Raw genomic sequence first — 26,014 nt, 5'->3', positions numbered from 1 at the left:
CCAGCCAGGCTAAGATCGGATACCATCAAGTGGCTGCAAAAGAGCAGAGACTCTTGGTGGAAGATGAGACAGAGAAAGATCGAGGCGGAATCCACCTCCTCCTCCTGAATTCCTGCTGTTAGCACTGGTTCTGCATAGCTGCCTCTGCCTTGCCAGTGCTTATGCTCTCTCCTTTGTGAGGAGACAAGACAGTCCAATGTATGGCCAGATAAAACATCACAGAAAATCGGACATCTGTGAAGTGACTTTACCTAGTGAGTCAGTGCCCAACTAGACAAACTCAGGCAAGGATCATGCACTTTGCTAAAGAAGCATAATAACATGTGTAAAGTGCATACACCAGCATGATTAAGAAACAACATTATGAAAAATTGTAAAATGTTGATAACTGACCAAATTCACCAGTCTCTTGTGCAATAAAATGCACTCCAAGAGCCATGGCACCTTCCAAACATCCTTGGTGAGAACGTAACATGGTCTTTATATCCAATTATTTTTTGACCAATGGTACGAGGCTTGCATAATTAAAATGTATTGTTTTCTTCTACCTTTGCTAGAAAATACATGGGGGAACAGTTTAAGTAAACTGATTTTCAATCCTTCCAAGGTCTGACCAATGTTGGAAGGGAAAATGTACTTTAAATGTATCATTTATCCCTACGTCCCTTCATTGAGAGTGACCACTCAATTTTGATGGGGCCAATAACAGCAGCAGTAACCAGCCCAATAGGAATTAGGAGATCCAAGAGAACACCGTGGATCTGTTTACTTTAACAAAGACATTTTATCTGCTGAAAGCAGACAAAATGTCCAGGTGCAAGGCTTGTGCCGAATGCGGAAATGCAAGGGGAATCAGACCCAGTATTATTACTTTACCTGCAAGTCCTCATGTATTAGTGGACAATCAGGTTTCAACTTGTATTTAGGTGGATTTTCCACACACCTGTAGTTACCACATGTTGGAAATGGGGTTGCTGTTTGAAAGGGGTGAAATCCTACTCTAACAAAAGCCACAATTCCTGTCATAATGAAGTCACAAGCAAACCCTAAATTAACCTGTGCTTAACCCTCGGGTAGCTTGGTATAAAGCAGAATGACTTAACTTAGAGGCAATGTGTAAAGTATTTATGCAACACTTCAAACAACAATCACGTAAAAACACAACACAAGAAAAGTAGCATCCCTATTTAGGAAAATAGAGGACATTTAATACATTACTTGAGATCAACTTATTTTCCTGATGCTTATGTCTAGAGGGAGCAGGCACCCTTTGCACTGAGGAGTTTTTAGCTGATTCAGCTGAATCTGAGTCTGTGTCAGACAACCTGCCCCCACTTGAAACTGATGAGCCTGTATCTTTGTTAAGGGAAAAAAAGCAGTCCCTCTTGGGTGACCCAGGGGCTGCGCCAGTCTGTACTTGGCCCGGCAGTGAGTTGTGCAGCTGCCTTGGAGTTGTAGCCCGGGGGATTACCGAGTGTGATCCTGGTGGGTCTGCTTTCCAAGTTTTGTCTGTAGTAAAGTCCCAAGATGGCCCCCCAGATCTGTTTAACACAAACTCCCCCGCCATTACTACCCATGTCGGTCAGAGTGCTAGAGACTGCGGGATATACGTCTGGCAGGAGTGCTGCAGACTGTAGTGCTGGTTTCATACCCATCTTAGCATTCTGATCCTCTTGCTCATCCTTGAGCTCGCTGTTCGGCTTCCTTTGGCTTTCCGCCGGCTCCGCGTCTGGGTACACCAATCCCTCACGTGCCTCAGCGCTCCCGACCTCACCCGCTCAAAGGACTCCCAGTGTCTCCACTGGCTTCTATTGAAAGTTATCATTTATTAAATGTAATAGTTAACCCAATGTTATCCAATGGGAGTGACAGGCCTTGTAGTACTGAAATATTAATTTAAGCGTTTTTCACTACCAAGACATGTAAAAGTTAAAAGTACATATCAAACTTTTTAAATACACTGCACCCTGCCCTATGGGCTGTTTAGGGCCTACCCTGGCGCTAACATATGTATTTAAAAGGAACGTTTACGCCTGGAAAAAGATTTATTTTGCCAGGACGAAATGGCATTTTAAAACTGCGCGCGTAGGCTGCAAAGGCAGGCCTAAGACATATTTAAAGTAAGCATCGGTGGAAAACTCCACTCCGTTCGCAGATTTTATGCTCCACGGAACTCACAGAGTTCCAAAAAACTAAGCGGAGCGAAAAAAAATTCCTCACTTGTGCTCCCCAGTGGTAAGTTGGTGAGTGCGAGCAAGAAAATCCAGCGCTAGACCACTTCCCTGCAAGATTTCTCAACGTCGGCAGTCATGGATGGTCGCTATTGCTCACATTGAAAAACGTGCGTTGAGGAAGCTGCCGCTCGGGTAGAACTTCTACTCGAGCAACAGAAAGAAGCAGCGCCCTCTTGCACTGTGCGAGATGCCGTTCGGCTGATTTTACAGTGCTAGACAAACACCCGTCACTTAAAATCAGTGCGAACGGCGCAAGGTAATCCACTCTGCGGCTCACAGAACTCTCCATAGCTTGGCAGAGTTTTTTTTGTCACTTCACAGAATTCCATGTCCGCATAGCGAAACTCCACGAACTTCGCCCAGGCTTTATTTAAACAGCCGCTGCCCCTGCAGGTAAGAGCGGTGGGGCCGGGTGGGGGATTTCGACGGACGACGACGAGGGGAAATTAAATAAATAATTGTCCCTCATCTGTCAAAATCCTCCCCCATCCCCCTCGACCCGATCGCTCTTACCTGCATGGGTCGTGACTGAATTTAAAGGCTCCTTGAGTAAAATTTGCTCAATCTGCTCCACTGGTAGCATTTAAATTACAGGCCCTGGGTACATGTTGTACCACTTTACCAGGGACTTATAAGTAAAGTAAAAGTTTTCCATGAGCGTAAGCCAGTGTCACCATGCATAAAGGAGAGAGCACAAGCACATAGCACTAGTTACCAGTGGTAAATTACACACTGTCCTAAAAGCCTGCAAAACCAGGTTCGGAAAACACGAGGGTGAAGGCAAAATATGTGGGATAACCCTGCAGAAAGGGCCAAGCCAACTACCAGTACTCCTTGTATCAATAACTATAGGAGTGGGGAAGTAAAGGCCGATTTCTCAGGCCACTCGTAATGAAAACTCTTAGGGGTAAAGTGCTTCAATCCTTTGTCTTAAAAATTGCAAATTTTTTGCACCTGTGCTACTGGCCCAGTGTGCTGCAAATGCACCATTTGCCACTAATGTCCCAATATTCTGCGGTAGACAACTGTCCTTTTCCTGGCTGAGTGGTCTTGGTCTCCTGCCAATAGGGTTTCCCCCACGTTCTTTAAAGTTAAAAATTGAGAATCATTTTTCAGATATTCCTAGAGAAAAAGCCACAACTTTGGCCAATTGGGTTTAAAATCATTTACATTGTGATCACTGCTGTTGGACAGTATTGTGCTTTAAAAGCAAAATGTGGCAGTAACTTTCCCCTAAAAGTGCTGCTGATTGATGCAAACATATGTGCATTATTTATGCACAATGCGTGCAATCCTTTTACTAGCTCTTCTATGCAGATGTGTTCCATAGTCGTTCGAATGGATTGATACAGATGCAGCCTATATGAGCACAAACGGTTGGAGACCCCTGATTTACAGCATGAACCAACTTCACACAGAATTTTAACTATCTCTTAATATTCCTAGCCATATATAACCCTTCCTGACACAGCTAATAAATGGCTAAGCTGGCCTTTTCCTTTCTTATTGTAGCTGAATTTCTCGCACATCTGCCTGCATTTGACCTCCATAATGATTCTTCATGACAAGCTGAACCTCCCCATAGTCCAACTGTAAATTATAGATGCACCAGAGACAGAAGGAACTCTTTGCTTGAGCAGTAGCAGTTTTCCATGTGTTTGTTAATTAAACCAAAACAAAAATAAAACTCGTAAAATGCTGATGAATATTTTAAAATCAACTGCATTTCAAACAATTTTAAATAAATCTGGCATGTATTGTATTTAGCACTAAAGTGACTGTTTTTGGGGGGAGGGGTGAAAGTATAAATACTCAGGTGGTCATTTGGAGTCTGAAAGACTGGTCAGGTTGAGGCCCTCCCCTGCCATACAAGCTATCTAGGCCCTCTAATTTAGAAATGTCTGTGAAGGAGGCAGATATATTTTACTGAAATTGGATCCTGGGTCCCGGACAGAAGTCGCTTGGCTAGTAAAGACAAAGTTGCAGAAAACACAGTTGATGGACAGAATGTAGAACAATGTCATACATTAACCCCAGTACAAGGATCTGGGCCTAAATCCATCGTTTTTTTGCACTCCACACCACCCTGGGTTAGACACTGGCTATATGCAAATCAGCTCTGACCCTGTGCCTCATGGGAACAGTCTGGGAAAGACATGGCTTGGTAGTTCGGACTGGATTTAGGCCCAGATCCTTGTACTGGGGTGAATGTATGACATTTTTCTACATTCTGTCCATCAACTGTGTTTTTTGCAATTTTCACCCCGAGTGAGCTGGGTTTGCTCAGACGTGAGTCCCAGGCTCTCCACACCACTGGAGTCAAGCTATCCAGGCTGATGAAGGCTGATAGCCAGAAACCGGTCCTTGGATGCTTGATTCCGGTCTGGAAAAGATATGGCTTGGTAGTTCGGACTGGACTGTTCCCATGAGGCACAGGGTCAGAGCTGATTTGCATATAGCCAGTGTCTAACCCAGGGTGGTGTGGAGTGCAAAAAAACGATGGATTTAGGCCCAGATCCTTGTACTGGGGTGTATGTATGACATTGTTCTACATTCTGTCCATCAACTGTGTTTTTTGCAATTTTCAGTAAAGACAAAGTGGCACTAAGTGCATGATTCTATGTGGCATGACACACTGTCATTGTTTATGTTATTTGTAAAGATATCCCCCCAAGAGTGAATACTGATCTGCACAAAATAACAAAACGAAGGACCTCAATGTACTGAGAATTTTCTTCCAGTATTTGGGAGACGTTTGTGAACTTTCTCTGCCTGAGACCACAATACATTACCTGATGTACCTTGACAGAAGTAACACAAGTGAAAATGGTGTTGAAGGGTTACCCTAAGTTTGATCCAGTGTAATGTCTACCAATTTTTTTTTTCTGGTGGCCATCCAACAGTGCTCTGGCATCGGAAAACCACATTTCTCTTAATTCTAAATTATGTGTGGATAATAAGAGCAACGTAGACATCACTTCCACCGGGTTGGACTGTGAACAGCAACCAGCCCTGGCAGATTGCTGCTCGACCGTGAGAAACACCGCTCCTGCTTTTGTTATAGGGGGCGGATGTGGCAGCACTGTTGCAAAACCGTCCGCCTGTAACAAAACCAGTCTCCACGGGTACGAACCGGCCTCCACCCCTCTGGCCTACCGGAGAAACACCCGGTGCCCGCTATGGCCAGTTCAGCCTGACTTCCACTAACTTTTGGTGGATGGATCATTACTGATCTACAAGTAAATATGCTATTGCTGCACATTGCCAAGGTCTGGTACCAGAATATCACAATCAACATATTGGCTGACAAAAATATTGTGTCTTAAATAGGAATTATAAAAATCTTGGCCCACTGTCATTAATAACCGAACATTTACACCCTAGGGCACAATATTTTATTAAATGATATTTGAGGCACACTATTACTTTTAGATTATATGTTTTCCTACATATTCTGACATACAACACAATGCACATCTCATAATGCATTTAGACATACACATTTACAGACATGGATAACAATAAAGTCATATTTAGGGATGGGGATACGGTTGGCTGCGATCCCTGTACCTAAATCTGGCTATTCTGAGTTTGAATCCCTCTATTGAAGAATAAGATGAGGATACAGATTTATTGTGTCCAAAATAGAATATGCATGCAGAATACTCATTCCAGGACAAATATTCTCCCCACCATGCTTTTGGAAAGGGAAAGAGGAGCCAAGGGACCAGGGTTGGGCTGCACTTGCAGACTGAGTCTCAGATGATTTTACCATCTGGCAATATTGGGCCCAGTGATCCCACACCTAGGAAATCCGGGCACAGGAACAATGAACCAGTTATAATCAGGTGGAGCGGTATCGCACAGGGGAATTCTACTCCCGCAACAAGGGTCGGATTTACCGTGTCTGGCGCCAGACATTTCCCTGATAGGCTGTCAGCTGGAGACCAGTTTGCAGCATAGCTGCAATATCATCCCCCTGTAACAAAAGCAGATGCATTGTTTTCCACGCTCACACCATCTTAAACCCACCCCCCACCCCCGCAGCCGGTGCGACTCAATTGTCAGGGTCAGTTTCCGTTCCCATTCTGGCCCTGTTCCTAACTCGCAGTCACTGCCTTGGGATAAACCCAGATCCTTCTGACTAGGGGTGAATGTGTGCATTGTTCAACATTACGTCCATCAATTGTTTCTTTTTCATTTGTCGCCCTAATTGGGAAGGGTATGCCCAAATGTGGGCCCGTGCTAATTGTGCCTCTGGATTCAAGCTTGCCTGGCTGATGAGGGGTGATGCCCCAAAACCGGTCCCAGGATGCTTCTTTCCGGTCCAGAGAGGACCTGGCTAGGCAGTTCGGGCTGGACTGTTCCCATAAGGAACAGGGTCAAGACTGATTTGCATATGACTGGGTCCAAACTGGGGTGGCGTGGTGAGCAAAATAATATTGGATTAAACCTAGGTCCTTGTGACTGGGGGTGAATGTTTGCATTGTTCAGCATTCCGCCCATTAATTGTTTCTGTTGCATAGAGGAGCCACGGGACCAGGCTAGGCTGCACTTGCAGCCTGATTCTCAGATGATTTTACCTACTGGCAATATCGCGGGTGCGGTTTGCGTTCCCAGGCTGGCTGTGCTCCAAACTCGCTGTCAGTGCCTTGGTATACTGTACCCTTCATGGCCAGAATTGCTTACAGCTGCATCATTTGCGCTACCAGAATGTGAAAATGCGAAGGAAATGCACAATGAGAAAGACACCGGTGTGCAAAACTGTTTAGTGTCTTTTCATCTGAAATGCTATGGAAAATTGCAGCTCACCACAAATGTTTGTTCACAACGGATCAGATTCCTGCGCATTTCCATTTCTCATGCCTCAGAAGGAGAGAGGAACAATGCTTCTTTCGTTTCAGGGCTGTACTTCACTCTGGAAACCTAATCTGGAAGAAGAAATGTTACCAGCTTCTGGGAGGAAAACCAATTGAGCGCAGAGTGAATGAGCGCAGAGTGAATGGCCACGGTCTATGCCGCTGACCGCGCGACACGCAGGGGAGCATGGGCGGGACAGCGCCCTAGTCCCACACGACGGGCGAGCAGAGCTTGTAGCGCGTCAACCCCTCTGAGCCGCCCTCCTCACCAACAGCCAATAGGGAGGGCTCACCTGGGGAAAGGGGCGGGCGTTCCTTGGAGTATAAAGCAGGCCCAGCAACTATGCTCGGCCTCTCTTTCCCGCGCCTTGTTCCCTAGGCTCTGCGCTGATCCCACCCTGAACCCTGACCCAGCTGCAGAGCGGCGGGCGAAAGTTGTAAATTTGTTAATGGTCATGTTTTGTGTTGCAGGCAGAGTCACAGGGCGATCTGGAAGCAGATGGACAGTAGGGGTACCTCTGCGGCAGAAGGATACAGTCTAAATACCTCTGCCTGGCACAGTAAGGGTGCCTGAGCCAAGAACCTGGACCCGGGGGGGTTCCAGGAAACAGCGTCAGCGCCCCGTTAGTCCTTCGGGCGGTCGGGGGGCCTGAACCGACCGGGGGTGTGCTTCATCGCTCCGCCCTGACAGGGGGGGCGGGAGTATAACGAAATAAAATGGTAATTTACTGCACCGTCAGAGCATCGACTCGCCGTGCAAGATGGCTCCTTAGGCATGCGGGTCAGCGAGGGGCTGCCGCATTGGATCGCCTGTAAGATGACCCACCTTATCAGCTACCTGTTGTACGAAATAAACCTGCAGCACTGCTTTCCCACAAATATGTCTCATGAGTTTTCCTTGGTATATAAGTGTTAATGTGCGCAGTGCGGAGCGAGCGCTGGCGGTGTGGGCACTATTGCTGTTTTTCCAAATACACTACTGTTAACGCCATTCTCTATTTTAGTGAGAGGCCATTAAACATTTTATAACAGAATGTTTTATATGTAATCTCCAGCTTACATTATGCAAATAATGTTTAGCTCTGATGTAAATCTATATAGGCCCAGCGAATGAGAACAAAACGTCAAAGTTAACGATTTTTATGTTTATACTTCGGCTTTGTTTAAATGCAAAGTATTATTCATGGACAAAGTTATCTATGCTGAAAGGGGCATGATCCACATGCCTAAAGGCATTTTATATGGGCGTGCTGTCTACTATGTACATAACAAACATAGGGCCTCATTAAAAATGCTCTCACTTCCTGATTCCGGGAGTTTCTGTCCAAATTCGTGTGTTCAATTTGCCACAGTTTAGCAATTTGTCTCGGGCACAGTTTTCCAGGAAAGACCTGGCACAACGTGCCCAAGGAAAAATGGTTCCTAAGAGGGCAAACATGAGTTAATCAGTTGTCCAAACTCGGATACCACATATTATGTCTCATTCGGCCTGGTAATCTCAGAATGATGCGTAATTTGAATACCCAGTAGTCTAAATCCTATACAATAACATGTGGAATAATAAACATAAAATCCAGACATTTTAGCATGGGCGGGGGCGTAGGGGGGGCATGCTTAGTAAGGACAAATAACTCAATTATCTGAGGATTACTTTTAGTTCTAACTTAAACTGGAAGGCGCATATCCAGATAAAATCCCAACAGATAGGAAGGAACACAGAAGCCATTTTCCTTTTTCAAGGATACTACACCATTGCCAGAGATAATTACTTTATTAAAAAATAAATGCATTTCAGCCATTACTTAAATACAGGGGTAATAAGGGAGAATTATAACTCAGACACTCTCCAGGGTATCAAAAACGGCTTTCTATACAGGCTGCTGGCTGCCCCCAAAAATGTAGCAAATCTCATTTGTTATGAAGAAGTGGGACTTTCATTTAGAAGATCAAATAAAATTGGCGCCACTTTTGCTCTGGTTGAAATGTTGACTAGATCCAAAGGTGGGGTTGACGACACAGTTTATAACTGATTGTTTGACTCGCGAAAACATGTCTAAGATGCCTGGCTGGCACATGTAAAAACATGCTTTGACAATTTAGGCCTCCAAGAAATGTTTACTGAACCAACATTAATTAACCGCCATGCAAAAGTCACAGGGACATCACGCTTCCAGGAATTTTGTGTCAACAAAAGATTATGTAAAATGTTGAACTTGAAGACTGTGGATTCTGGCAGTTAATAGCCTTGAACCATATTTGTGATGGCTTGAAAACCGATTGCTTTTAACCCTTTTTATTAAATGTAATATTATTCATGTTCAAGTGGCTTCCCCATTCATTGTACTTAGAAACATGAGCCACCATGTAATTGTAATCAGGTATCCAAACAATGCACATTTCACTTTATTCTGCTTTTCCCCCTGGATGCAAGATCGAGATCCGCTTTCCTACAACCTTTACTACGCAAAGCTGTTTGTAAAAAATATATGCCCGCTATGGAGTTTTTACAAAGGTTCCCCTCTTTTGATATATCCACTGGAATATTGAATTTTCTAAAGGGCACTCTGAAAATAAGAAAACATTATGAACAGCTAAACTGCTAACAGATCTTTTTTAGCTCCATGTACCAGATTTTATCGTCCTGTTTTTAAGATTTTAATGGATTCCAGTCTTATATTATTTTGACATTTTATTGGATATGTTTTATGTGTTTATGCATTTTATTAATGCACACTTTTATGGCATTTTAAGGAATAAAGATCATTTGATTTGATTTGAATACCCAGTAAATAAGTCACACCAGGATATTGTTTGTTTTTTCTGCATTATTTACACACTAAATAAAAAACATCCCAATATAGGATCTATAGAGTTTTCACAGAGAAGTTCATTTCTTTGAGAAACGTAAAGAAAACCAGTTCACTATTCAAAAAGGTGTAACTTTGTGAGTGTTCGCTAACGTGTTAAATAGTATGCCTTACACTAGTCTTAATACTTCAGAAGCAAAACAGTTAATCTTTTTTACAGGACCAATGTGGTGGAGGTGCAATTTGCGGTCAAATCATTTTAGACAGAAGCAAATGTACTATGACAATCAAAAGGTAATTTCCATATTTCACCTACGAATTTTAGAATTTTTCAACACCAGGGCATGTAAATATTGAAAGTACAAGTCCAACATTTTAAATCCCCTGCCCTATGGGCTGTTTAGGGCCTATCCTAGAGGTGACATATGTATTAAAAAGGAACATTAATGCCTGACAAAAGTTTTATTTTGCTAGGTCGAGATGGGATTTTAAAACTGCACGCACAGGTTGCAATGGCAGGCCTGAGACCTTCTCTTTTTTCTCATCCCTGACTCTACACCACTGTACTTTGCAACATTCAAATGAAATTGTATTCCCACCATGTGCATGCAGTGATAGATGTATAAGCAGAAACACCAAATACATGTAAATACCACTAAAAGACAAATATGCAATATGGCATGTATATTTTGCACGAGTCATGAGGGAATGCCTCTGATTACCAAACAGTAATAAACTAAGCAAATTTGCATTTGTAAATTGTGCCTTACTTAGTTTACACATCTAAGTTACGACTCTTGAGAAGAGGTCCTAGAATATTCATATGCCAACTCCAGATGAAAGGACATTAACACTAAGGAATGAATATAGGAACATTTGGGAAGATTTGCCAGTGTGTCTCTTACACAGCAGACACACTGCTTTGTGCAAGAACTTTGAGTTCGGGAAGAGCACCAGGATTAAAACCTACATAGCGGGGGCGTGGTCTGGCCACGCAGGAAGATGGCTGCCTGCTGAGAGAGCTCCGCTGAGGGTCGGACCCCTGACGAGCCTCTTCACCTCACCTGCTCCAGTGGGACGTCTCTCTGCTAATGAAAGAACTCCGGCAGTCCTAAGGATTACGGCGGTGTGTTTATTTTCCGCATGGAGGCTCCTCTTCAAGTGGTGGCGGAGTGACGGTGAGGCGGCCGACTCCCAAGACGCAAGCCTCGACATTCGCGCGCTTCCGTGCCTGCGCCTCTCCTCAGCCGAGGCGGAGCCTGCGCTACTCCAGGACCGCGCCTCCTTTCAACCAAGGCCGCGCCTCCTCAGACGGTGGGAGCGCGATGTGTAAGCGCTGCAAACGTTTTCACTGTCTCATGCTACTGTGACTGATAAAAAGTGCACTTCTAACTAAAATGCATAAGGGATAACTCTCGTGGCTTCATTTCATGGATATATTGCTTTTTTGAAACACCATTTTTTCCACCTGGATTGCTCTTTCACATTGTTTAAGTCAGTGCCTGTGGTAAAATTACAAAGATTCGGTCTCTCCATGCAATAGTTATTTGCCTGACTACATTTGTACTCTTTCACTTCTTCAGAACTTTTTGAGTTTTACACTATATTTGTTGCACTGAAGTTGGTGCTGCGTGTCAGAGACGGCTATATCTTAATTAGACTCAGAAAGCGCAGACTATGGTCCGACCTCAGGTAGAGCCTATATAGCACGAGATTCACTAACAAAGGCAACATTCCACATTTTGCAAGCAAAATACTCCTAAAATTCACAAGACCACAGGCTATTCACAAGCTGCAATTACTCCTTTATGTCTGGGAAAGGCACCTTAACAGCAATGAAGGAAATATAATTGTTTGGCACATTTGTTTTCTCATGGCCACATAGTTACTCAATTAAATGTACTCATGTGCACGGCGGCTTTGACTTACTGGAGGGAAAATTACTATTGCGCTGTATAAACGCTGTGAACTGCATTTCTATTTCCTCATGTTGATGTGACTAATAGGCAGCGCCCTCCTCAGGCTACTCACGTTTTACTTTCCTCTCAAGCTGCAATTACTCCTTTATGATTGGGAAAGGCACCTCTACGGGAGTGACAGGAACTATTCAATTAAATGCGCACAGGTGCCACTTTTCTGCTGTTTGCCTTGTCTTTTTTCTTGCAGTGTACACCCCATTACTTCATTGTCATTCGATACATTCCTGGCTTTATCATTACTTCATATACCAATATTTCTTCCATTCGCTACTGCAGACCATCGTTAAAGCGGTGCAAGGACATGGCTAACAAGAGGAATGGTGGCCGTGGGCCCAAACAACCACTTTTCAATGAAGTGGTAAAGCAATCCTCTCCTGTGGTAGCTAAGGGCAATGGCTCTGTGTCACCTCCTTCATCGCAAGTTGCATTGCCTCAGAGTGACAAATCCTTATCTGACACCATGCAACGCATTTTGCACGAATTATCTGGGGTCAACCGGCGGTTAGAAGGTCTGGACATTACTATGACTTCATTGACTACAGAAACTAAATCTATCAGGGCAGAACTTACTGCTTTTCACTCCAGGATTGATGTCATCGACTCTAAAATACTAGACATTGAAGGTCGTCTGGATTTTGCTCAGGGCTCAGATCAGGACTTACTTTTCCTACACAGTAAGATCATCGATTTAGAAGATCGCAGTCGTAGGGACAACATCCGTTTTTTTGGTTTTCCAGAAAATATTGAGCAGCAAGACATGAAGTCCTTTCTTTGTGATGCCCTTCCCACTCTGACTGGAATTTCTTTTACTCCCCCTCTTGAACTTCAACGTGCTCATAGACTAGGCCCGCCTCGTCATGGATCTTCTGCACGACCTAGACCAATCATTGCTTGTTTTCTTCGACATGAGCAAACCAGACAAATTCTATCACTGGCTCGCACTCGTGGCTCCTTTCTGTTTCAGGGTCATACCATCTACATGGCTGCAGATTTCTCTAAAGAAACAAATGAACGACGGAAGGCGTTTCTTTCCATGCGACCCCAATTACGCCAAATGGACATCAAATATGGATTATTTGAACCTGCACGTTTTCGTGTTACTAGGAATGGAAAATCTACAGACTTTTATGATCCTACATTACTACAGCAGTTTCTGAACTATATCAGGTCCGAAGACATGGAAACGCAGTCTCCTTCTTCTGCTCAATCTTCTCAGTCCAAATCCTCATCTATGAATCTTCCAACATCTCAATTATATTCCTCTCCTGAATCAAAGCAGCGTGGCAGAGATCCCACTCGCCTGCTTCGCTCTCAAGATGGCAAGGATTCTGCTTTGCGTTCTGTTTCTTCTCACACCAATACGCCACACAGAGACAAGTCCAGATCGCCTCTTAAAACACCTTCTGATGCAGTTTGACATTTTTCTTTTGATATTTTAATGTATTATTAATTTTTCATATTCTATAAGTGTATATTGTTCATGATGCTTTCACTGCTTGTTTAGCTCACCGAGGTTCTATGGCATGGTAACCAATAAGATTCATTTTTCTTAGTCTTAAGTATTATTCTGTGCTCTATTGTTTTTCTATATTTACTATTACTATATGATTTACAGTTGGCAGTTATTTACCTATTTTCAGGTTTTGCTTATCATATCCTTTAAGACTATCCCTTTTCCCACAAGAGATAATTCTCCCTTCCTGTCCATTTTCCTAGAAATGATGTTGTTATTGTTATTACGTTTATTACCAATTATTTCATTCTTATTCTATAAGTGTATAGCACTGTTTATTGTTCATGATGCTTTCACTGCTTGTTTAGCTTACCGAGGCTTTACGGCATGGTAAAATAAGATTCATTCTTCTTAGTGTTTTATATAGTATAGTATTCTGTGCTCTATTGCTCTTATATATTTACTATTATTATGTGATTGACAGCTGGTAGTTATTTAGTTATTTAACTATTTTCAGATTTTGCCCATCATATACCATAAGACTGTCCTCTATCCCACAAGAGATCTTTCTCTCTTCCTGTCCATTTTTCTAGATATGGTGTTGTTATTGTTATTACGCTTATTACCAATTGTTTCATGTCTTAATTATTCCAGATTTCTCTGATGTCCCTTTGTTTTACTGTTTTCTTGGTTTAAACTGTGTTTGATCATTTTTCTTCTGTTTCTACTCTGTTGTATGATCTTAGGGCTTTCTTTCTTCTTATACCTACTATATCTTTCCTTCCTTCTCAAGGACAGTGTTAGTATGTTCCCTTTTCTTTTTTTCTTCTCATATTATTCTCGTCTAGGTTTTTATTACGCTTCTTGCTATTCGTTTCATATATTAATTACTCCGGTTATATAAGATATTCTTTGTTTCTTTATTGTATTATTGCTATTTTTTAGTATCTGATGTTTTAATTGTTTACTTCTTCACATGTGGATCTATAGTATTATACACTATGCGCATTATTTTATTTTGTGCTATATGTTTTATTGTTATACTGTGAGTTTTCAACAAATTGGAGTATTTATGCATTGTAGGTATCGCTCATTATATACTGCATATGTATTACTTATTACATATAGGACTTACTCCCCATTCATGCCCCTTTTCCATGTTCTGGTTATTGTGTTTAGATTTACACTGTCCATCTGCTTTATCAGATACTTTGGGTTTTGACATAATACACTTTTATTATATTGTTCTACTCACTTATATATATATTGTCTCTAGTCATGCTCTCTTGTCTCCCCATGAGTGCTTTTCTTCTTTTGTCTACTACTTCTTTCTCTCTCTCTTCCTATGTTTTTTTTTTTACTGTTTGCTATGGGGACTCCTTCATTTACTCCACTTCCTTTAGTCTTCTTTTCTTGCCTTCTCGAGTTATTATTTATTGGATGATATTTATAACATGCATTTAATCATTCTCTTTATTCATTGGTTTTGCTTTATGATGATACTTAATGTTTTCACACGATTTTTGATAATGTTGCCTTGCTCTGTTTTGTCTCGTATATTCCATATTCTCCTCTGCTCTCTAGATCCCCAGTCTTCTTTCCTCGGAGGGGGTCCGATTACCCCTTGGCGCTGCTTTCAGTGCTCCCAGACCCGTAGATAACAGTCTAGGTTCTCTTCTCTTTTTCTCTTTTATTCTTTTTCTTTTGTTCGTTTCTACCTGATTTGTCTATCTTAGATACTTACTTTGCTTTTCTAAACTACTTCTGTATTTTCTTTCCTTCTTCTTTTCCTTTCTTTTCTTCTTTTCCTTTTCCTCGACTCACTTTGCCTATTATTTCCCAGTGCAACATCTTTCTTCTCTAATTTTTGTTCAATTGCTTCCTTTCCTTTCTCTTTACCTTTTGACCTCCCCTACCATGTCCTCTCCTAATTCGTTGTCAGTGATTTCCTGGAATGTTAATGGTCTCACCCATTATATTAAGCGTAAAAAAGTACTAACATATTTACGATCCAAACATGTGGACGTTGCTCTATTGCAGGAAACACACTTAGATGACATTGAATCTAGTAAACTCAGCAGAGATTGGGTCGGTAAGGTGATTCTTAGTAGTGTCTCCAAGCATGATCCCACCAACCCTAACCCTGTTCGTAAGTGTGGGGTTGCCATACTTCTCCGAAAGTCACTTCCCTTCACAATTCTCAAAACATGGTCTGATCCGGAAGGTCGGTATGTATTTGCCAAGTTGAAGATTGGGAACTCTTTCATCTGTCTTGGTTCCATTTATGCTCCATTAGGCTCCAAAAACTGTTTTTTCTCCGTCTGAACCGCCTTTTCACGGAAATTGATGCCTCCCAGTTTCTCATTGGAGGAGACTGGAATCTGACACCAGATCCGACTCTGGACAGAACGGGTTGTTTTGACACTGTTAATGCTCCAGATAGAGCCATTTTCCGGGACATTCTTGCTGATATTGGTTTAGTTGATCATTGGAGATTGAGTCATCCTCAGGACAAAGAATACACGTTTTTCTCCCCTTCGCATGGTACATTCTCACGTCTTGATTACTTTCTTCTTTCACAACGGGCAGTCCAATTGGTTACACAGTCCCAGATCCTGGAAGCAGCCATTTCTGACCATTCCCCTGTTCTCTTGTCTCTTGACTTGGGTCTTTCCAAACCAGGACGTAAACCATGGCGCTTGAATATAGCTAGGTACAGAGCACCAGCAGGTAAACTCCTTTTGCAATCACAAATCCAAGATTATCTTATTCTCAATGATGCATCAGTCTCTTCTAAGAGAATGGTTTGGGCAGCGGCCAAGGCAACGATTAGGGGTCAACTCATGCGGGACGCTGCTTTTCGCAATAAAGAAAATGCAGATAAACAGACTGTTTTGGAGGAGGACATTCGTCAACTTTCTCAATCATATATCTTAAAACCAACCCTTCATGTTCAGAAATCACTGGAGAAAGCATGAATGTCTCTTAATAGTCTCTTTACTTCTAAAGCTGAGTACGCTTTGCAAAGGATGAAAGGCCGTCATTATGAGCAGGGTGAAAAGGCTGGTCGGCTTTTAGCTGCGCAATTGAGACAGAGGGAGGCCAATATGGCAATCCCAGCTATTAAATCAAGTAATGGTGACGTACTTACTCGACCACAAGAGATTGTTGAAGAATTCGCTTCATTCTACAGATCTCTTTACTCTCCAAGCACTCATATAGACACACTTGCGATGTCCAATTTTTTAGCTGCAGTCCATCTTCCAAAACTCTCCGATGAGGGTAGAGCCCTACTGGAGGGTGTTATTACGAAGGATGAAGTATCTTCAGCGATAGCTGCATTGCCATATCATAAAGCTCCCGGGGATGATGGTTTCCCCCCTGAATTCTTCAAATGGACCGGTCAGAGTATGATCGATACTTTACATGCTGCATTTGGGGAGGCAGTGGAGGAGTCTTCTCTTGGTCCTATTTCCAACAAGGCTGTTATAGCTGTCTTACCGAAACCTGGCAAAGATCCTTTGTTGTGCAGTAGTTATAGGCCCATATCTCTTTTAAATTCTGATGTTAAGATACTTGTTAGCATTCTTACTTCACGCCTTCGTAAAGTTCTACCTTCTTTAATCCATAATTCGCAGGTAGGTTTTGTTCCGGGTAGGTCGTCTCGAAACCATTTACGCACCCTATCTCATACTTTATGGTCAGCTAAACATCTCACTGACAATGCGTTACTCCTTTCTCTAGATGCTGAAAAAGCATTTGATCGTATTGAGTGGGAATACCTTTTTTCTGTCATGCAAAGGTTTGGATTAGGTGATCAGTTTATAGATAAAGTGCGACTGCTTTACGATGACCCATCGGCTCAGGTAAATTGCGGCGGTTTCCTATCCACCCCTTTCCAAATCAGACGAGGTACTCGTCAAGGTTGCCCACTTTCCCCTCTTCTTTTTCTTCTCGCAATGGAACCTTTAGCTGCGGCGGTACGACAATCTACTGAGGTAATAGGTGTTCCCCTTCCAATTGGTCACTCAAAAATTTATTTATATGCAGATGATGTTCTCCTTACACTTACTGATCTCCCCCGCTCCCTTCCTGCTCTCCTCCGCATCATTAATGATTTCTCTTCCTTTTCTGGCTACAAGATAAATTGGGATAAGAGTGAAGCATTACCCATGACTATTAGTACAACAAAGGATGTGATTTCTGGTTTCCCTTTTCATTGGCAATCATCCCGGCTTAAGTGCTTAGGAATCTTAATAAATAGAGGGTTGGATAATATAGTCACGGACAATTTGACCCCTTTAATCGCGCAAATGCAAAGAGACTTTGATAAATGGAAGGCTCTCGGTTTGTCCTTGTGGGGGCGAGTACAGGCGGTCAAGATGGTTACTCTTCCTCGTTTCCTTTATGTCTTGGGTATGCTTCCTTTTCACATCCCCTTAACTACTTTGAGATCCATTGACTCCAAAATTAAACTTTTTGTCTGGGGCACTGCTAAACCGCGTCTTGCCTTTGCAAAATTAAAATCTCATCAGTTACAAGGGGGTTTGGGTCTCCCTTCTATCGAACATTACACACTTGCTCTTCATCTTTCGCAACTTGTCTTTTTTCTACCTAAATCTAAAGATATACCTCAATGGGTCCCTCTTGAACGTCACTTGTTAGCCTCTGGTCCAGTTTTGTCCCTTCTCTATGGTAAAGGGGTCAGTTCTTTTGATCCTAAAAACCCTATCTTATTTGCAATGTCCAAATCTTGGCAGAGGAGTCATCGTATACTTAAATCTAACTCACGCATCCATATTAAAGCTCCTTTATGGATTAATTCTGCCGTTCGGGTTGGAGGTCGCACTCTGTCCTGGCCCATATGGCAGGAAGCTGGTATTCAGACAATAGATCAGTTGTTTCACAATAACACTCTTAAATCTTTTTCTCAACTCTGTGAGGAATTCCATCTGCATCCACTCAATCCTGTAAATACACTCAGCTCCAGCAAGCTCTCACGAAACATTTAGGTCCCCCGCCTGATTTGATATCTGTATCTCCTCTTTTGTCCTATCTACAGTTGTGGGGGAATCTTAAAGGTGTGATTTCTGGTCTTTATAAAACTTTCTTGCATCCTCTATTTTCACAACCCCTCTCACAAGCTCCCCAGTTGAAATGGCAATCGCGCCTCTCGGTTACATATTCCAATACTCAATGGGACCAAATATTGGAAGGGTTACATAAGGGGTTCGTGAAGCCCGTCTTAAATTTTGTGTTTTTAAAATTCTACACGAATGGCACTGGTCTCCAGTCAAGTTACACCATGCTAAGTTAATATCCCATACTTTGTGTTGGAGGTGTTCAGCCTCTAGTTGTGATATTACGCATATTGTTTGTGAATGCCCTCATACGACACCTTTTTGGCTTTTTGTACGGAAGACGTTGGTCACTACTATGTCACTCCCTCTATCCCTTACCTCTCTGAATATTATCTTGCATGATTTTCGTAACCTTCCGAAGCTTTCTAAACCATAAACTCGTCTTCTCCATACGGCTCTGGCCACGGCAAAAATTTGCATACTACGGCACTGGAAATCTCCTCTGCCCCCTTCGCAGGAGGAGTGGTTTGTGGCGATGATACATGAACGTACAATTTATAATTTGCAGGATCAAGCTTCCATTTTTCTCCAGGTGTGGTCCCCTTTTCTGGAAGCCTCAGTACATGATGATTCTGTCTCCACTCCTCCTTCTCCTCTGATTGTTCCACCTTCTTAATCCTATTCTTTTGAGTTCTTCCTCTCGTATTGCTCAGCTTTACATTTTCTTCCCTTACCTCTTTTTATGTAAATTTGTGTTGCTCTGGGATTTTTTGTCTATTCTTTTCTTTTCTTTTTCTCTTCTTTTCCTCTTTCTTTATTATTTTCTTCTTTTTCTGTTCTATTCTTCTTTTCTTTCCTTGATTCCTCTTTCATCTTGCACTTATTTTATAATCTTTTCATTATCATTGCATTTAGGATTACGGAATATACGTTATCCTTATGTTCTCATATTTATTATATTCTGTGTAATGCTTTTCTTAATTTGTACCATTTTTTACTTACCAAAGATTTTACTCTGTATTATTATTTCCATCTGTACTTTTATCTTCAAATTTCTAATAAAAAATTTCAACACAAAAAAACTACATAGCAAGGTAGTCCACCACTGTGCTCAATTCCCTCTCCCTACGAGTGAGCTGATGAGGTTATTCCTTGGCTAACTATAACATTTCATCTGTGAAATCCCTTCTCTTTCTCTTAACACCAGCTAAGAGTAAATCTGTAAGAGCTTCTAATAATAATAATAATAATAATAATAAGTAAGCTTATAAAGTGCATGGCTACACTCACTAGTGTGTCCCCGCGCTGCAGCTCACAAAACGTCTGGCGCAGAAACGTGATACAGATTAGATGGGAACCTAAACGCAAAAGAGTCATGATTTTAGTTTTTTTCGAAAGAGTCTCTCTGATGGTTCCTTCCGGAGAGCAACAGGGAGGTCATTCCAATGTTTAGCGGCCAGATAGCGGAAGGATCGACCACCCATTCTCGCTCTTTTGATTATCTGAATCTTGACCTGTCTAGTCCCCGCAGATCTCAAGAACTGGGTTGGAGTGTAGGGGGACAGTAGACTGTGTAGATAGCTAGCCCCTTTTCCCTGCAGAATGCGGTGACTGATGCACAAGGCTTTAAAAAGTATTCTCTCTTCCACCGGGAGCCAGAGTAGGGCAGCAAGGGCATTTCTAGAGGGAGCTCTCCTGGGCAGCATCAGAACAAGGCGAGCCACTATGTTCTGAATGTATTGAAGTCTCTGCAGACACTTGCCATTAGCTCCTAGATATAAAGCATTCCCGTAGTCCAGGTGGGAGGTTACCAGCGATTGGACTAGGGTTTTCCCGGCTACCACGGGAGGCACATCTAAGGTCTTCCGAAGCCCTTTCATTATTCCAAAGCACTTTCGGGCCACAATTCTAGTGTCGTCTTCAAAGGAGGGCTTAGAGTCTAGCCACATCCACAAGTTCCTAACCTGATTACTAGGGAGGGGGTAGGGCCCAGGGTCTGTGCCCCCAAGCCGAGGACCATATCAAGCGTGCGTACCCACTGTTAGAACCTCCGTTTTGCTGCCATTCAGCTTTAAACAATTACTTGACATCCAGGATGCCAGCTCCTGTAGACAGGTGGAAAAATGTGTGGCTGCCTCTTCATGAGATTGTGACAGTGAAACCACCAATTGCGTGCCATCCACATATGACACAACACTGATGCCATATTTTACCACAATCTCCACCAGTGGGGCGATATATAGATTAAAAAGAGTAGAGCTTAGTATAGAGCCCTGAGGGACCCTTTGAGCCAGCGCAATGCTTTTAGAATAATGAGGTTTTTGGGACACCTGAAAGCTTCGCTCCTGTAAAAAGGATCCCAGCCACTCCAGGGCCAGTTTATCCAGTTAGCCTTTCCTGAGGCGCTGCAGGAGTCGTGGATAAGCAACAGTGTCAAATGCCATGCTGAGGTCCAGAAGGACCAGAGCCACCGTGTCTGCAGATGGTTTCTGTAGACAGAAGCAGTGTTGACTCAGTAGAGGTTAATGTGGGCCGTCAGTTGAGAACTGACCACTTTTGTAGCTATTTTATCAAAATATGGCAGGAGTGAGACCAGTCGAAGGGTTTCCAACCCACCTTTTTGGGACCACACCTGATTCAAAAGAGAGTTCAATGGGATGCCCAATATAGGGTGCTAGGATCTCCCTGCTCTCCCTCAAAACTTTAGGTGTAGTAAGGTCCCTAGGTGACCCGGATTTAATGCTTAAGGCAAAGACTTTGAGGTCGTTACAGGAGGGAAGGTCAAATCTTGAAAGGCAGGGTGTTTCATCCACCTTGATCCGCAACTCCCTATCCAAACTCCCATTACGTGCCTCATCCAGGAAGGTAGCATAGATCCTTGCTAACTTCTCTGCGAAGAAGTCTGCCACCAAATTGCAAGAATCCACTGAGCTGCGGTTGAAAGTCGTAGTTCTGGCTAGTGATGATATGTCCTTAAAAATTGCAAAAAGTTCTCTAGAAGAGTTTTCAGCTTGCTCTATCCTTGCTTTGTAGTAGGCGGCAAGGGTGTTTCTTATGAAGGAGTGATAGTGTTTTAGACTAGTTTTGTAATCGGCCTTCCTTTGCTCTGAGAAATCTTTCCTCCATAATCATTCCAAGCGCTTGCAGGAGCTCTTAACACAGTTCTTCATTGAACCATGGGGCAGATTTCAACTGCCTCCTCGATGCACTAGAGGACTATGGGGCTACTTTATCTAGATCCACAGTGATCCATTCATCTAGTGCACTACAGGTAGTCTCAATGTCATTGCCTCCTGGTGGCCCGCCCTGCTGAAGGGCATGATTAAAATTATCTGCTGAGAACCTAGCCCATTTCCTATGCAGTCTCCCTGCACCTGGCATCTTTGGCATTGGGGTATTAGGTATCAGGGCACTAATGAGGACCAAATAGTGATCTGTCCAGGGGACTGCCGTAGGGCATTCAATTTTTAGATCCCCCCAGTTGGCTAAAATTGGGTCTAATAGGTGGCCCAGTTGGTGGGTTGGGAGAGAAGATTGCAATGCCAGCTGAAAAGTGGCCAATTAATATTTTCCTTTATGCCACCAGCCTATCAAATCTCTCCAGTGCTTAATTTGTATAAACAATAAGTGCCAGGGTCCTGGTCAGAAGGCCACTGAAACTTGTACCATCCGTTTCCCCTTCCAGTGCTGCCAATGACAATACCAACTCAATTACTAACCATCACACTAACAAGTATGACAATCCATATTATTCCAGGTCCCCAAAGCTAAAGGAATGGTTTGGGTGGCAGTTATTAGTCATGGTTAATGTGTATTCAATTAATAAACAATTGTTGTTGTGCTTATTTCTAGTTAGGCAGACTGTTATAAGAGCTGGTGCTGACATATAAGTTCTGGTGCTGAGCACCGGAAACCACTGGCTCAAACCAAGCACTGCGGGCCAGACATATGACTGTTTTTTGCAGTTGCAAACAGGTAATTGGCCTGTTTGGGACTGCAGTAAAGGGACCTGCCATGTACAAATGCTATTTTGCGACTCTGTGACACGCAAAATAGCGTTTGCGACTCCTGTTAATAGGCTGGAGCGTCCCTTCCTAATAGCGAGTCACAATAGAATGTACCATTGTTTTGCGACCGCATTTGTGGCCGCAAAACACTCACAGTTTACCACCCACTTCAAGTAGGTGGTAAGCCACTTGCAAACAGTAAGGGATCCCCAGGGGACCCCTTCATGAATGGATGCGAAAATATTTTTTAAGAGCAGGCAGTGCTCCCAGGGACCACTGCCTGCCCTTAAAAAATGAAACAGAAGTGTTTCATTTTTCTTTTTTAAATGCATCCCCTTTTCCTGTAAGGAAAACGGGCTGCAATTAAAAACAAAACTGCTTTATTTAAACAAGCATTTGTAATGCAATAGGTCTCACATTTAAGTGAGACCTATTGTATTGCAAATGGTAGGCATCACAGACATGGGGAGGGAGGGCAGGCAGAGGGGAGAAGGCACGGACAACGGAGGGAGGACAGGCAGGAGAAGGCAGGGACAATGAGAGGAGGGATTCATAGGTACGGACAACGGGAGGGACGGCGGGCGGTGGGGAGAAGGCACGGACAATAGGAGGGAGGGTTGTTAAAGATTGCAAGGATTTGTTAGCATGAGCTGAAAGCCATTTTGTACTTGGCAGCCATTTTAGTTAGCCATGTGCTCGTCATGTGCTGTTTCCCTCTTCCAGAGCCTTGCACATGCTCAGAGAGGCCTAGCTAGTAGAATGCACCTGCGCCTAGTATAGAATTGTCAGGCTATTCTTGCTGATGTAAGGAGAAGTAACTCTCCTCCCACTTTGTTGAGCAAGCACATCTTGTATACCCATATTAGTCATTTTGCATGCTTACATGTGCCAGGACCTCCCCTTGGTTTTATGCTGACTATGTAACCCTAAGCATATATAAGGCCCCTGTTCTCTGTACTCCTCAGACTGCCTTATACAGTTCCTGAGGGTACTGTGTGACGTAGTCTCCCTCATCTGAGGATATTAAAATATGTATTTTATATTACAGCTTCTGTGCCAATCTCTTTTTTGTTGGTTTAAAAGGACCAGGTGTATCAGTGAGACCCTTGAGAAGGTTTCTATTTCTACAGGGTGGGGGGTAAAGAAGGCAGCAAAGCATGTTGTGCCTGCAGAAGGAGAACCTCATTAAAGAAAATAGTGCTTACAGTCTAAATAACAGGTACCGTGTAACAACCGAAGTAAAGGGGCAGTCGCCATGGGAGGTGACGAATGAAGAGGAAGCAGTACTAAGGAGGGTCTAACAAGCCTGTTTACGAATCAGAAGCCAGCATTTAGGACAGACAAATGACACAAGCCAATGGCAAATATGGGCGGAGAGTGGGCGGGGTTTCTATTCGCTACTCAACCACAACAAGTCTCGCAGAGCAGCACATGTGTGCTGGCTCTAGGCTCGACCTAAAAAGCAGTCACAGTCATGGTGGTCTGCTGACCCCAGCGGGCTACCATCACTGGGAGTGCTAGCCATTCCTAATGGGGTAGCAAATTGCACCTGCCTCATGATAATTAATGAGGCACGCAAATTGCGACAACCTTAGGGAATTGCAAACAGTATCTGAGACACTGTTGTACATTCCAATTTGTGTGTCACAAAACAATGCAATTTGTGACTCTCAAATTGGTAGGGTCGTACATCTGGCCCTGAATCTCTCCTATCACAATGCTAAATCGAGTTCTGTAATTCATATGGACGCCCTACAGCATGTACATTTTGGCACGGGTCTCCGCGACCCATAACTCACCGACAGACTTTCAACTGATTGGAGGACCAATAAAGGGTGAGTTCTCCACACCACAACGGCTGCAGGGGCCTACATTATGCCCCTGCTTAAATCATTTACCTCTTTTTACTGACTAACATTTTCTCGCTGTTATCAACTGAAAGTATACATTGCACCCTACAAAACAAAACACTATAGAAATCCCAACTTTGTACTGTGGTAAGAGCTAATTATTATACCAAATTCGTAAATGCTAAACAAAAGTTGAAAGAAATACGAGTTCAGATGCTTCAATCAAAAAGAGCATTTTCTCTGCAAAGCTACTTCAATAATCTGATGACCCAGAAAAACATAACATCCCCATTCACAGAGATTTAGCAACAATGTTTCAACTGTTTTTTTTTGTTGTTGCTCCCATAAGATTTATTACATGGCGTTCCTACATTTCAAACACCTTAATGGATTTTAAGTAATTCACCAAGAATCCCACAAGTGACCTATTGAGTACATCCGGGATATTTTTCCAGCAGTACTGACATACATAACATTTACACAATCAGGATTCGCACAAGAATACTTAGGTAATATGAACATTTCATAAAAATGTGCATTTACTTTTTTGGCTTTTTCTCAGGAATCCCTTCACCTAAACTTGCTATAAATGTGACACTGCTCCATGACCATTTCCGCTTACCTATGCCCTTGACAGTAAAGTTGTGAGCATGTCCATGTTGCCACACAACACGCAGTGGGTATGCGGACGCTCACAAACTCTTTTGCGATAGTATATTTACTTTTGCAAGGGAAAACCTCAAGGAAGAACAACAAATTTCGCCAACATCCTAAACTTGCTAAAGCACAATCTCAACCATAATTACAGATAATCTTCAGGTCTCCCTAAAGTCATGATGAAGTTGCATAATGGCTCGTGAAAAAGGGATGTAGAGTTTGGCTGCGAGTACATACCCGTTAGGCCTGAGATCTGGCAGCGATCTATCCATTGGTAAGCGATCACTCAGGTAAGCATTATATCCATAATACTGAAATTGTTTCAGGGCAATTCTTCTGTTCTCAGGGCTGAGATCCTGACCCCAGTGTGCAAATAGAGAGGAATCGGTGAAAGCCTCAGCAGCATTTTCTTCGGGCTTGGGAGGGGCTTCTAAAAAAAAGAAAGTCAAACACATACTTTTACAAATGACAGAAAATTGTCTGACTAAACATTGCAAAATGAATAATAAAATTAAAAATAACAATGAATATATAACATTTAGAAAGTGAAAATAACACTATCGATGCATCCAATGACAGCAATGTTTTAAAAACAATATTAGCATTTGTAAAAAATAATGTTTTACTGCAGGAATATGGAAATAAATCTTGTAAATTAGCTAGCCAGTAGTCCATTGTTGTCTTGTAAAATGTGCATTTTAATTGTGATATATATATATATATTTTTTTTTTAATAGTGTGGGACTAATCTGAAGAACAGTGGAGCCCTTTATTTAGAACAAGGTGTGTGTTTTTTTCACAACAAATGCAAGCTCCAAATGATTGACGGATGTTTAGGAAAGCTAAGGGGTAAAACATACGAATAGGTGAAAACTGAACAAACAGAGAGAGGATAATTGGAGGAAGGTTATGTGACTAAAAAGTAGCGGCCAGAGAAAGAAAGGCATTGCCCTATGTGGTCCATTGAATAGGCTTTGCTACAGTATTCATATTTTTATGTTATCCATCCTGCATTTGGTCTCCATTTTAATAAGCACTGTTCTACCAAACATGTTTTAGATTAAAGTTTTATATTCCAACCATCGTA

General features: G+C 42.6%; 1 protein-coding gene across 2 annotated transcripts in view; it reads right to left on the bottom strand.

The window, feature by feature from the left end:
• Nucleotides 1–26,014, bottom strand: part of GALNT18 (polypeptide N-acetylgalactosaminyltransferase 18) — a 1,871,693-nt gene that overhangs the window by 1,154,959 nt on the left and 690,720 nt on the right. For both annotated transcript variants that reach the window (XM_078680939.1, XM_078680940.1), the window contains exon 2: nucleotides 25,165–25,357. In XM_078680939.1, coding sequence (XP_078537065.1) covers nucleotides 25,165–25,357 — 193 coding nt within the window. The remainder of the gene's footprint in view (nucleotides 1–25,164; nucleotides 25,358–26,014) is intronic.

This window comes from Lissotriton helveticus, chromosome 3_1 (genome assembly GCF_964261635.1).
Source record: "Lissotriton helveticus chromosome 3_1, aLisHel1.1, whole genome shotgun sequence".
In the NCBI taxonomy this organism is placed as follows: Eukaryota; Metazoa; Chordata; class Amphibia; order Caudata; family Salamandridae; genus Lissotriton; species Lissotriton helveticus.
The sequence above is the reverse complement of the archived record's forward strand: the minus strand, read 5'-3'. Positions and strand labels throughout refer to the sequence as shown.